A 12,167-nucleotide genomic window follows, 5' to 3' on the forward strand; every position below is an offset into this window, starting at 1 on the left:
CTTTGTGTTTATAAAAAGCCTGTTTTATGGTTTTTTTGCAATGTTTTTACATACACAGGAGGAACTTAAGAGCTAGGATTGCATTCCCAGACACACACACACACACCCGCACGCACACAGGCAGGCAGGCAGTCACGCACACACACACACACACACACACACACTGTGGGGTACACATTCAGAAATAATGAATTGTTACTGTTGGCTGAGACGGTAATATTTGTGTAATTTTTTTTCAATCAGCTGGAAAACAAAAACTACTGTCTGTAGAATGACCTCTCTTGTCCTGGCTCCATGATTCATGGTCCACCTAATGGCAGATATCCTGGCAATTCATTTCAGCCCCTGTAGGGGGCATGAGTCTCCGGTCTTAGTCTCAAGAAACACATATTCTACTCTGCTGAAACCTACATTACAAGGGACATTCAACAAAAATAAAATGTACATTTTTAAAATGATCTTTTGTCATCCAATACACTTGTATTATGTTAAAAAAAATACTTAAACTTTTTTTTTCTGCCAGATCTCAGGAGGATATACATCTACCACAGTCAAGGGCAAGACTTGTGTGTGTGTGTGTGTGTGTGTATGTCAGCTTTATGCATCTTACCATTGTATTAATGTCAGTGATTACTGCATGATTAGTGTCTTTGAGCCAGATCATGTAATTAATCACCTGCACATAGTCTGCCAGTTATTACATGACCATCCTTCAAGTGACATGGATAATAACCCACGCTCGGATATCAAGGTGTGATGTTTGCGTGATGAAGCCCTTGTTGGCAGCGACTTTTACTAATTTCTAGACCTTTGTGAATACCAAATTATGTTTTCTCTGCAGTTTGCACCCTCTTTGCCGTCTCAAGGGAGAAGTAGTCCTTAAAGTAAGTAAAACCACCCAGGAGTTTTGACAAATTCAGGTTATGTTTAACAGCTGTCCCGGTATTCAACACATTTCGCATTCTGAGTTAGGCCTCTTTGAATTGTATTGTCTAGCACATCACTTTATGCAAAGACATCGTAGTCTCATAGAGATGCACAAATATGACATTTTCATTTCACAAGGAACTGCCATGAATGCTTTGGACCTGATGCCTCTCCTTCCATGATGTATAACACTGAGATTTATGAGATTCCATTAGGCGTGCTAGTGCATTATGTTAATGTTGCATCGTTTATTCAACAGGACCTTTTCATACGAGTTAATGCCATAAATGCTGTATATTTATGGAGTACAGAGTGCACCTCAGTTCTTGTCCTAACACTTTCCAATCGTACAGAATACTGTGTTTTCATGAGCTGTGGGCGGAGGTGTGTGGAGGAGGTGGAGAGCTAAGCAGGTGGAGGTGTGCAGAGGGGGAGAGAGCTAAGCCGGTGGAGGTGTGCAGAGGGGTGGGTTGTTAGGGTGGAGGAGGAGGATGGAGTGAGTGGAGGAGTTGGGTGGAGCGGGTGGAGGAGGTGGAATGGGTGGAACGGTTGGAGGAGGTGGGTGGAGCGGGTAGAGAAGTGTGTGGGGGGGGTGGAGAGGGGGTAGAGAGCTGAGCAGGTGGAGCGGGTGAAGGAGCTGTGTGGAGCTGCGCAGAGATTGTGGAGAGCTGAGCGGGTGGAGCAGGCGGAGCGGGTGGAGGGGGTGGGTGGAGCTGGTGGAGGAGGTGTGATGAAGCTCAGGTACTCACTCCCGCTGCCGCCGTCGGACCGGCTGCTCTTGGGGGCCGGCCTCTCGCACTGCGTACCCGACCAGTTGGCGGAACACCTGAAAAAGAGCCAATTAAGGAGGCTAATTAAAGCAAGCCCACTGCCTCCCGCTCACCGCTGGACCCTGCGGCTCGCGGTAACCCCCGGGTGGGGGGAGGCAGGAGCTGGTCATGATGCCGCGGTCAAGTGACGCCACCGGCGGTGAGAGTGGAATGCGAGCAGCGGCGAGGAGCTGTTGCCGGGGAGGTTAGCGATGGTGCTAACACAGACACGGCCATCACATCTACTTCTGGAACTGATCCACAGGGGGACGAATAAGCCTACTTACTGTACAGCACTGCTTAGACAGGACCTATCTTTCACAGGCCAGCATGCCTTCAGAGCATAAATAATCTACAGCAACTAGATGGCGATGAAATGGAATTACAATAAATTAAGTCAACTGTCAGCAACTTTTAATCCAGTTTAAGTTCACGAGCAGGTAGCAGCCAGTGAATCACTTTCCTGGGAGGAAGTGACAGCTTTCCCTGCAATGATAATCACAAATGTAAACAAATAATAATAAGAGCTGGCTTTGCACAGAAGACACCTTTATATTACCCTGAAAAAAAGAAATTGCTGTGTGCTGATAAGCCAATGCAACACCATGGTTTTAATTCTGAATACTTTACAAAACACTAATGACTTGATGTTCTGGAAAGGTGACTAGTAACTACGATATATATATACACACCCATACAGTATACACCCATATGCATACACACGCAAGCACACATGCACATACCCACCCATGTGCATGCACAGCACACACACACACACACACACACACAGCCATGTGCATGCAGAGCACACACACACACACACACATACACGCACGCACGCACGCACACCCACACAGACACGCACGCACACACACACACACAGCCATGTTCATGCACAGCACAGCACACACACACACACACACACACTGAAGAATATGCATGACCCAAAAGTGCGCATGACCCAGAATGCAATGCGGCAGCGTGTCACAGGTGGAGGGAGTGAGATCGGTGCAGATGCGCCGACGGGCTGCGTGTGAACCATGCTGGCGGGATGGGAGGGGGGTGACTGGAGGGCTTTTTGTCCGGTTGGGGGTGGGTGGGGGGTAAAACAGCGTGACCTACTTGCAGCGGGGTTTGTTAAAGGCGGTCAGCGTGCAAATCCCCTCGTTCTGGCAGTAGTAACTGCAGGGGTTCGCCCGCTCGTCACAGCGCTGGCTTTTGAACCCGGCAGTGCAGCTGCGGAGATTGCAGTGAGACGACGCATCATCAGGAGTTAAACAAAGGAGTAACAGAAACAAAAATAACAAACAGCAAAAACATTCTCCGTGTGGTTCAACTGAAGTTCTTAGCCGGAACATCGTCCCTCGGAGGACGGTCGGGACGGAGAGTCCCTGTTTCCAAACATGCATGCACTTTCACGGTCTCCGGACGTAACAAACCCCGAACCATCGATATGCACGTCAACCAAATGGATTCTCAGAGAACATACAAATAAGGCAGCAGCTATTTATATTTTGGCAGAAATATTTCACAACCGACCGAGATCTTTCTGCTTCGTTATTTTTCATCTCCAGCAGCAGAAGAGCCAGTGGAGGATGCAAGTCTACAGACTGTGAGAATGTTGAGGTTAAAGTTGCTCTGCTTCGCCGGGAAGCTTGAATAAGCGCCTTACCTTCTGTGTTAGTGAAATATTGGAGCATATGCAGTATCTGGCCACTTAAACGCAAAATTCCTCAGGCATTTTATGCTGAGAGTGTTTACTAAGTGCCTTTCTGTGGGAGGGGGGAGGCAAAAAAATAAAATAAAATAGATGTACCCAGCCTTCAATTCAGAGAAATAAGTCTGAACAAATACATCTCTAAGATTTTATGTGCATGAGGCCAGGGAAACAGAATACATCTCCAAACCCCTGGCTGGAAAGGGAAAGAAGAACCAAACAAGTGCCTTTTCTACACAATATTACAACCAGATATGCACGGAGCTCCACAATGTGTGGGACAAAGACATTTTTTTTCTCGATTTGGCCCTGTGCTCCACAATTTTAGATCTGTAATCGCACAATTCACATGTGGTGAAAGTACGGAATTTCAGCTTTTATTAAAGGATGTTTTTATACACTGTGGCCTCACCATGCAGAAATTACAGACCTTTTTTATACACACTCCCCCCAAGCATCACCTTTGTCTTGCCAGGAAGACTGGATAAGAAAATATCTTGTGTGTTTTCCCACAGGTTAATCCTTAGACTGACACAGTAATGATAAATTGTACTATGCCTCATTACAGATGCAGGTGGATGTAATCAAAACCACTGAGTCATCTTAGGAAAAAGTGCTTAGCGCCAAAGTCCTTAGTTCCAGCTTTTTTCCCCTCCAGGGGTTTTTCAAAAATATTAAATATTCAGTTTATTATGATAATTTCTAGTATAACAGAAGGTCATTTTGAGGTATTGTTCTTTTCCAGGGTGATAGTTTTTTGTTGTTTAAAATGCAAACGAGCTGCACACTGTTAAGCTTTGAGAAGGACTAAAATATGACCTCAGGTTAGAAATTGATTTAATCTTTTGAGGTGTGCGAGTAATCAGTGGTTATGAAACCAATTAGAGCTCCTAATTTATTTCATTATTTTTTAAGAAATAAAACTTTTCACACAAGCTGGTTCTCTGTGATTATCATCTGAAAAGTTCTTTAATTAAACAGGTTGACCTTCATCTCACATTTCCTGTTCTTATGCACCAAAACAACACATGACAGATACGCACACACTTTTCAGTGCTGTTCATTTTAAAGTAAAATAAGTGAGGATGCATTGGTATGTTTTGCACCCACCTGATGAAAACAAACCACTTCAAGCCAAATAAATACATGCATCTGGCACTGATCTTCCACTGAGCTGGCACTGATCCGCCACTGATCTGGCACTGATTCGCCACTTATCTGGCACTGATTCGCCACTGATCTGGAACTGATCCAGCACTGATTCACGGTTGATCTGGAACTGATCCAGCACTGACCAGGCACTGATCTGGAACTGATCTGCCACTGATCTGGCACTGATCCACTCCTGATCCAGCACTGATCCTCCACTGATCTGGCACTGATCCACTCCTGATCCACCACTGATCCAGCACTGATCCTCTACTGATCTAGCACTGATCCACCACATTACGCCTCTATTCCGGATTCTCCTCTCTCTCTGAATGCCCAGTTCCCATTAAAAAAATTATTGGAGAAACTATAAAAGCAAACAAAGCAACAGTACTTTTGTGGCACAGAGTACAGGAAGACATGAATTTGAAGACTGTCTTTTGAATGAAAAAGACAGACATTGGTCCACGGGGACATGTTTACTTACTGGCAGAAAGGCAGGTTGGTCTCGGAGTCAAGGTGGCAAGTGCCACCATTGTAGCAGTAGCCATCACACAGCTGACAGCTGGAAGCGATCCTGCCATTAGTGCAGCTGTAGGGAAGACAGGGCAAACCCAGAGAAACACATTCTAGCTCCTTCTAGAAGCATCTCCATGCATGAAAAAACTTCTCAAGAGTAATCTTTCAGTGTCTATTGTAGGTTAACTCTGAATTTGTTTGGAACTGTGTCTTGTATCTTCTGTTGTGGTTAAATCCCTTTTAAGAATGAAGGAAGAAAACTAAATTCCAAGGCTAAGGAGAACCAGAATTTGAGCCGTCCTATCAGAGCCAGCTGTTCACACAGAATGTGTCACTTCCTGTGCGTATTTCCCCTGGAGCGCCGCGGGGGGGCTGGCGGCCGGCCTGATGGGGCATGCCTCAGGACGAAACCGCTAAGCGGCTAATCAGCGTCAGATGCTTCCCAGACAAGCTTACGATAGCAGCGGCAGCCCGTGGCCAAGCTCCGCTCGGGTTTGTACAGCGGCGAGTGACCTTCTCACAGCGAGAAAACAAACTGACAGCTCTTTACTCAGACGGGTTTATTTCCTGCCTGCGGAGCAGAGAGAGGAAGGGGCGGGGCGAACGGGGGGGCGGCTCACTTGCAGCTGACGTTGCCGGTCTCCTGGTCGACGATGCAGGGCGCCCCGTGGCACCTGAGGCAGCGGTCCACCTCGCACTTTGAGCCCTCGTACCGCGCAGGGCACACGCACTCCACGTGCCCGCTGCTGGAGAGCGTGCACGCCTGCGAGTTCACACAGTAGTGATGGCAGATATCTGACATGGGGGAGGGGGGGAGAGAGAGGGAGGGGGAGAGAGGGGGGGGGAGACAGAGAGAGAGAGAGAAGGGGGAGGGGGAGAGAGAGAGGGAGAGGGGGGAGAGAGAGAGAGAGAGAGAGAGAGATAGAGAAAAATGGACGGGAGGGAGAGAGAGGGAGTTATTATTGCTTTGGCAACACTGTGCATGTCATGCCAATAAAGCAACTTGAAATTGAAATTCAAAAATTGAGAGGGGGAGAGAGAGAGAGACCGAGAGGGACAGAAAACATCTCTTATTTGTATTGTTAGTACTTTTTTCCTTATTACTGTCCTTGTCATTCAACAAGGTTGTCTGTAGGTTTGGCTTTTGTTACTTATTCATGAATATTTTATTCCACTGCATTACTGTTACTATTAATTATTAGTCTTACATGTCATTGTTATTTGCTTAATTGTGGATTTATTTGGCAATATTGTTTATATAAATAAAGCCAATAAAGCATTAATGAATTGAATCAAATAGAGAGAGAGAGAGAGAAGGGAGGGAGGGAAAGAAAGAGAAATCGCATAAATAAAGTTTACAGGGCAGTGGCTCTTCGTTGGAAGTTCACACAAAGGTAATGAGGCTTAATTATTCACATTAAACAGCAGCCATTAGACAGGGGATCTGAACATCCCTGGGTGTTTACCGGAGGAGCTGCTCTCAGATAAAACTGTTTACTGCAAATTACAGCACTTCACCGCAAACAAATGAGACCTGTTAGTTATCAGCGTGGCGCAGGACCCTTAAAGACGGAAGCAGTGGCATTTCAATGTGTGAAACAAACTCACAAACGCAAGAACCCAAACAAGATTTCCCTTGACCAACTAAAGCAGTGTTTGTATTTTACCTAACAAAATGCTGGGTCAGACTGCGTTATTTTCTTGAATATTTGATATGCATTTTGTTATGCAATATTGTTTTAACTTTTCAGTGTTGTTTGAATAACATTTTACTTTTTTTTAAAAAGAAACCTATTTTGGATTTAAGGCTCCATGTGAATCAAGGCAAATATTCTACTGTCAACACAATTTTGCTTACTTTTTTTGTTGCTGAAATGACACACAATCAAACATAAATCAACCCATAGATACAGACAGAGTTTTGTTTGTGATTATGGCCATGATGGTTTGCAAAGTCCAGAATTAGGAAATATCTTATATTGTGCATACATTGGGCACCTGGGACTTCCGCACCACACACCTGGGGCTTACACACACCACACACCTGGGGCTAACACACCACACACGTGGGGCTTACACACACTACACACCTGGGGCTTATTCTACACACCTGGGGCTTATACACAACACACACTTGGGTTTTATTCTGCACAGCTGGGGCTTATACACACCACACACCTGGGGCTGATTCTACACAGCTGGGGCTTATACACACCACACACCTGGGGCTTACACACACCACACACCTGGGGCTTATACACACCACACACCTGGGACTTATACACACCACACACCTGGGGCTTATTCTACACAGCTGGGGCTCATACACACCACACACCTGGGGCTTATTCTACACAGCTGGGGCTTATACACACCACACACCTGGGGCTTATACACACCACACACCTGGGGCTTACACACACCACACACCTGGGGCTTATTCTACACACCTGGGGCTCATACACACCACACACCTGGGGCTTATTCTACACAGCTGGGGCTCATACACACCACACACCTGGGGCTTATACACACCACACACCTGGGGCTTACACACACCACACACCTGGGGCTTATTCTACACACCTGGGGCTCATATACAACACACAACTGAGACTTACACACACCTGAGTCTTACACACCACATGCCTGGGGCTTACTCTGCAGAGCTGGGCCTTACTCTCTGCACACCTGGGGCTTACTCGCAGCGCACAGAGGTCAGACAGCAAGGCCCTGTGGGAGCGGAGCTGTGTGAAGGACGCGGTAATGAGACTCACGGTGCAGGCAGCGGTCTCCGGTGTACTCGGCCATGCAGCGACACACCGGCTGGTTCCCCGGGCTGACGTCACAGGTGCCCCCGTTTAGACAGTAACCGTCACACAGACGCTTCTCACAGTACGGACCGCTGAACCCCACAGCACAGCGGCACGTGGGCCGCCCTTCAGAGAGGGGGGGGGGTAGGAGGGAGAAGGAGGGAGAGAAAGAGAGAGAGAGATAGAGAGCATTATCAAAAAATACCAACTCACTGTAATGTCTTGCACTTATTCAGCATACATATAATCCCCCTACTCCCCAAATCCCCCAGAAACCCTGAACATTTTCCATCAACTAAATGGCTTTCCCAGCAAAAAATGCAACTAAATGCAAGACTCCCCAGACGTGCACACTGAACAAAAACGTGAAAGACTGTTTCTGACACCCCACAAATAGAGCACCCATGCCCCACTGCTGGATCGAGGTGTGCCTTGTGTCTGCTCGTGGCTGAAGTCCCATGTGCAATCCACCACTGCAGATCAACTGGTCTTTTGTCAAGGAGACCTTGTACAAGACCCACCAGCTACCTTTCAGGGGAAACTCTGGCCCTAAAAAATCTGTCCACTTGGATTCCCTGGAGAGCACAAAGGCTCAGCACCTTCACACAGATATTTTAAAGGGCCCTTTTTCCAATGATGCTGAAACTAGTCTAGCGCTGGTGTGCTGAAGGAGAGAATCATCCCCTCCCCCCCTCCTGCCACTCGCCAACCTCAGCTTCTGCTACCACTTCAGGGAAAGCTCTCCTTCCTGCTCCAGGTTCCTTGTGGACTCATTCTGGTCCAGTTAGGCACCAGCAGTGGCAGGCAGTGCCAGATTGTCCAGCAGCCCCTGGCAAACACACAACAAACGGTACCCCATCGCTGCTGCAACCTGCTCTGCTGTCAGTCACCCTCCATCAGCTCTGAGGAGACAGACCCAGGTGAACCCAGCTCTCAGCACGCACACCCACAAAGCGGTGGACTGTAAAGTCCCTGTGGGCACGAACGGGTTATAAAACCAGCAGCTCATCCATAATCTATGGACCCATCTCTGCAGCCTCCTGACCTTTAAGGGCAAACACTGTTGCAGTGACCTGTGAAAGTGACCTCCACGTCCCACAATTTAATTAGGAACAGGTGTCCATCCAGATTCAACCCTCCTACCTTTACACAGGTTAAGTCCAACCGTCTTTGACTAGCGGAAAGCAGCCACACCAGACATCAATGACTCCCCCCCCCTTCCTGTACTGGCAACACAAGAACTGCTGCCCTCAGCCAATGCAGCCCAGACCAGAAAAAAATAGTCAAGATCTTCTAAATGTTCTCCACCAAACCACTTGGGTGATCCGAAAATTATGAGTCTATGCCCCAGTGCTGAAGCAGTTAAGTTGTTTATAACCAGAACATTTCCCAGAACCAGAACAGCTGGGGTAGCAACCATTACAATCTAAACAAACTGGCACACACCTTCTCCGCTAGCCCCTCCTAGGTTTTCCCTACAAACTCAGCTGTGCCTAAAAACACTCCTAAATGTTCACCGCACTGAACATTACAAGGGAGAACTGGCCACCTGGTAAGATCCCCTCCGTACCCATGCTCCACACTCGTGTCCCATCACAATTCCTTACATTTCCCTCAATTCACCTGTGTTGAAGAATCCCTCTCATAAAATGATAAAACATCTTTTCCTGCAAGCACGTCAGCCTGCACCCGAATGATTATGTTTATGTCATCTGCATATGCACACTTTCAATGATCCCCTAACCCACTTGCCCCAGTACAGAGACCCCTGTAAGATTCCTCATTCACATATATAACAAAGATTCAATAGCCAAAGCGTACAGTTGCCCTGATAATGGGGACCCTTGCCTGATCCCCTTCTAGAACTTAATCAACACACTCAGCCCACCCCCAATTTTAACAAAACATTCAGCATCAGTATATAACTATTTTAACCACGATACAAGACTATCACCAAACCCAAAAGTCGGCAATGTTTTGTAAAGGGTGGTTGTGGTCGACTCTGTCGAAAGTTTTCTCCTGATCCAAGGACAGAAACCCCACATTTACCCCATGCTGCTTTGTGTACTCTCGTAATAAAAAGAGATCTTCATTGATTGACTGGCCATTGATTGCTCCCCATGTATTCAGGTGCTCAGCTGCAGCTTCACCCTATTAGCTAGACTTAGAAAAACATTGTACAGTCTGTGCAGAGAAGGACTACATGCCTCCAGTTTTTAAGGAGACAGAGGTTCCCCTTCTTGGGGGGAAGGGTCAGAATATCCTGCCGACAGCTCGAGGGAACTATCTTTCCTTTAAAACTGTCCTGCAGAACACTGAAGAAATCTTTCCCAATATACTGCCAAAATTTCTTTAAAATTGCTTGAAATGCCATCAATTCCAGGGGCATAGCTTGAGGGCACCTCATTAACTGCCTCAGTCACTCCATGAAAGGAAAGATCCTTCTCTAATACGTCCCGCTGCTGAGAAGACAAGGAAGGAAGAGCTTCCAAATCTGCGAAAGCTCTTCCATGGTGTCTTCGTCTGAATTTTCCCCCACAAAGTTCAGAAAGAGTTCAGAATAAAACTTTAGAGTCTTTCTCTGCATCTCTATGAGACCCGAAATCTTGACTCCTTGCTGAGATCAGACAGTGCATCACTTTTATTTGAGCATTGTTCCTCTCCAAGTTGAAAAAGAAAGCAGTCGGAGCGTCCATATCACGCATGGCCATGAAACGCGACCTCACCATGACCCCCTTACAATCCCACAAGTATTGCCTTTTCTCTCTAAGAGTGCTGTGCAATCCAGGGTCTTCCTCGTGTGAAAGCTCCATCAGAACTCCTGTCAATCACCTGTTGCAACCGATGCAATGCAAATGCAACCCTTAAAGAGGAACGTGAAGCGTACTGCTGAGGAAAAACCTGTATTTCTGTTTTTCCACCAGGTTTTCATATGCCCCTATTCCTCCCTCCATTCTACCTAAAATTTTTCTGAGAAACCACTGTCGTGTAGAAAATTGGCATTAAAATGCCAGTAAGAACCCCAAGCTGCTGCTTAGTCTACAGTCAGGTTCACAGTAATTAAGTGGTGGTCAGAGAAACAAGGAAGGACAGAGGCACGCAGAACCCTATTATTAGCACTCTTTGACACATCTATCTAAACGTGCTACACTTATACTTTCAGTCCATATTCTTTAAGGAGGTGCCCAGGTACAACTTCCACTTTTGACAGAATATTTACGTTCAGACAGGATACAAATAGGATAGCTCCCCCCAGCTTTTGTATTGAAGTGCCCAAAATGGATGTAAACAAATGGGGCGACCATGAAAAACTCTCAAGCTCATGATGCACATGTTGCCTGGGAAGACTCTCAATTAGGTTTGTGTTCAGGCACCTCCAAAAACACTGCCCTTGAAAGACAGTGACGAATGAGGCAGTGAGGCAGGTAGCCGTCTTTTCCGATTGAAACACAATCCGCAACTAATTTCTTCTGCTGAAACACCTCTAAAATTAGCCCTCATCTGCCCATCCGTCCCACCACTAATGTTTAAGACCCCAAACCTCAAGCCACGCAGAGAGAGAGGGGATAGGAGAGACTGGGGAAACAACAGGAGAGCACCTTGTGATGCGTGATCATTTTATTTTTGCTCAGACTCAGTGCTTTTTACCTTGCCCTAAAGCAGTGAGATGTTTTCTCAGTCTAACCCACTTCTTCTCATCCAAACTCACCTGCCTCTACGGGGCGACACATGACCTGATAAATTCATCTGTGTCAGGCAAACACTCCTTCACTCTGACAGGTTTGCCCAAAGTTTAATTCATTCAGAAAACCATTTATATGCTTCAGTGTGTACAGATCTGACTGTTTGACAGCACAGGCAGGGAACCCGAGTCAGAATCATACTGCATGTATTCAGCCTCACTGTTCTCTCTAGTGTCGGTGAAACTAGGCTGGCCCCTCCCCCGCCAGTTGCAGGCCCACCGGCGCATCGGTTGTGCCCGTAGGGGGTTAGCGCCTGCGGGCTTAGCACACATGAGGGTTAGCAACCGTGGGGCTAGTGACTGCAGGGGTTAGAGCACATGGGGGTAAGAGACTGTGGAGGATAGCGCCCACGGGGGTTAGCGACTGTGGAGGTTAGCAACTGTGGGGGTTAGCGCACAAGGGGGGTTTAGCGACTGGGGGGGGTTAGCGCACATGGGGGGGTTAGTGACTGTGGGGGTTAGCGCACATGGGGGGGGTTAGTGACTGTGGG

The 12,167-nt window shown here is 47.1% G+C and overlaps 1 protein-coding gene across 3 annotated transcripts in view; it reads right to left on the bottom strand.

The window, feature by feature from the left end:
* Positions 1 to 12,167, bottom strand: part of LOC118214493 (low-density lipoprotein receptor-related protein 1B-like) — a 457,936-nt gene that overhangs the window by 8,977 nt on the left and 436,792 nt on the right. For 2 of the 3 annotated variants that reach the window (XM_035394488.1, XM_035394486.1), the window contains 5 exons: positions 7,899 to 8,060; positions 5,742 to 5,916; positions 5,090 to 5,194; positions 2,859 to 2,972; positions 1,677 to 1,753 (listed from right to left, as the gene is read on the bottom strand). In XM_035394488.1, coding sequence (XP_035250379.1) covers positions 1,677 to 1,753; positions 2,859 to 2,972; positions 5,090 to 5,194; positions 5,742 to 5,916; positions 7,899 to 8,060 — 633 coding nt within the window. The remainder of the gene's footprint in view (positions 1 to 1,676; positions 1,754 to 2,858; positions 2,973 to 5,089; positions 5,195 to 5,741; positions 5,917 to 7,898; positions 8,061 to 12,167) is intronic. The other variant, XM_035394487.1, reaches the window with a different exon arrangement.

This window comes from Anguilla anguilla, chromosome 15 (assembly GCF_013347855.1).
Source record: "Anguilla anguilla isolate fAngAng1 chromosome 15, fAngAng1.pri, whole genome shotgun sequence".
In the NCBI taxonomy this organism is placed as follows: Eukaryota; Metazoa; Chordata; class Actinopteri; order Anguilliformes; family Anguillidae; genus Anguilla; species Anguilla anguilla.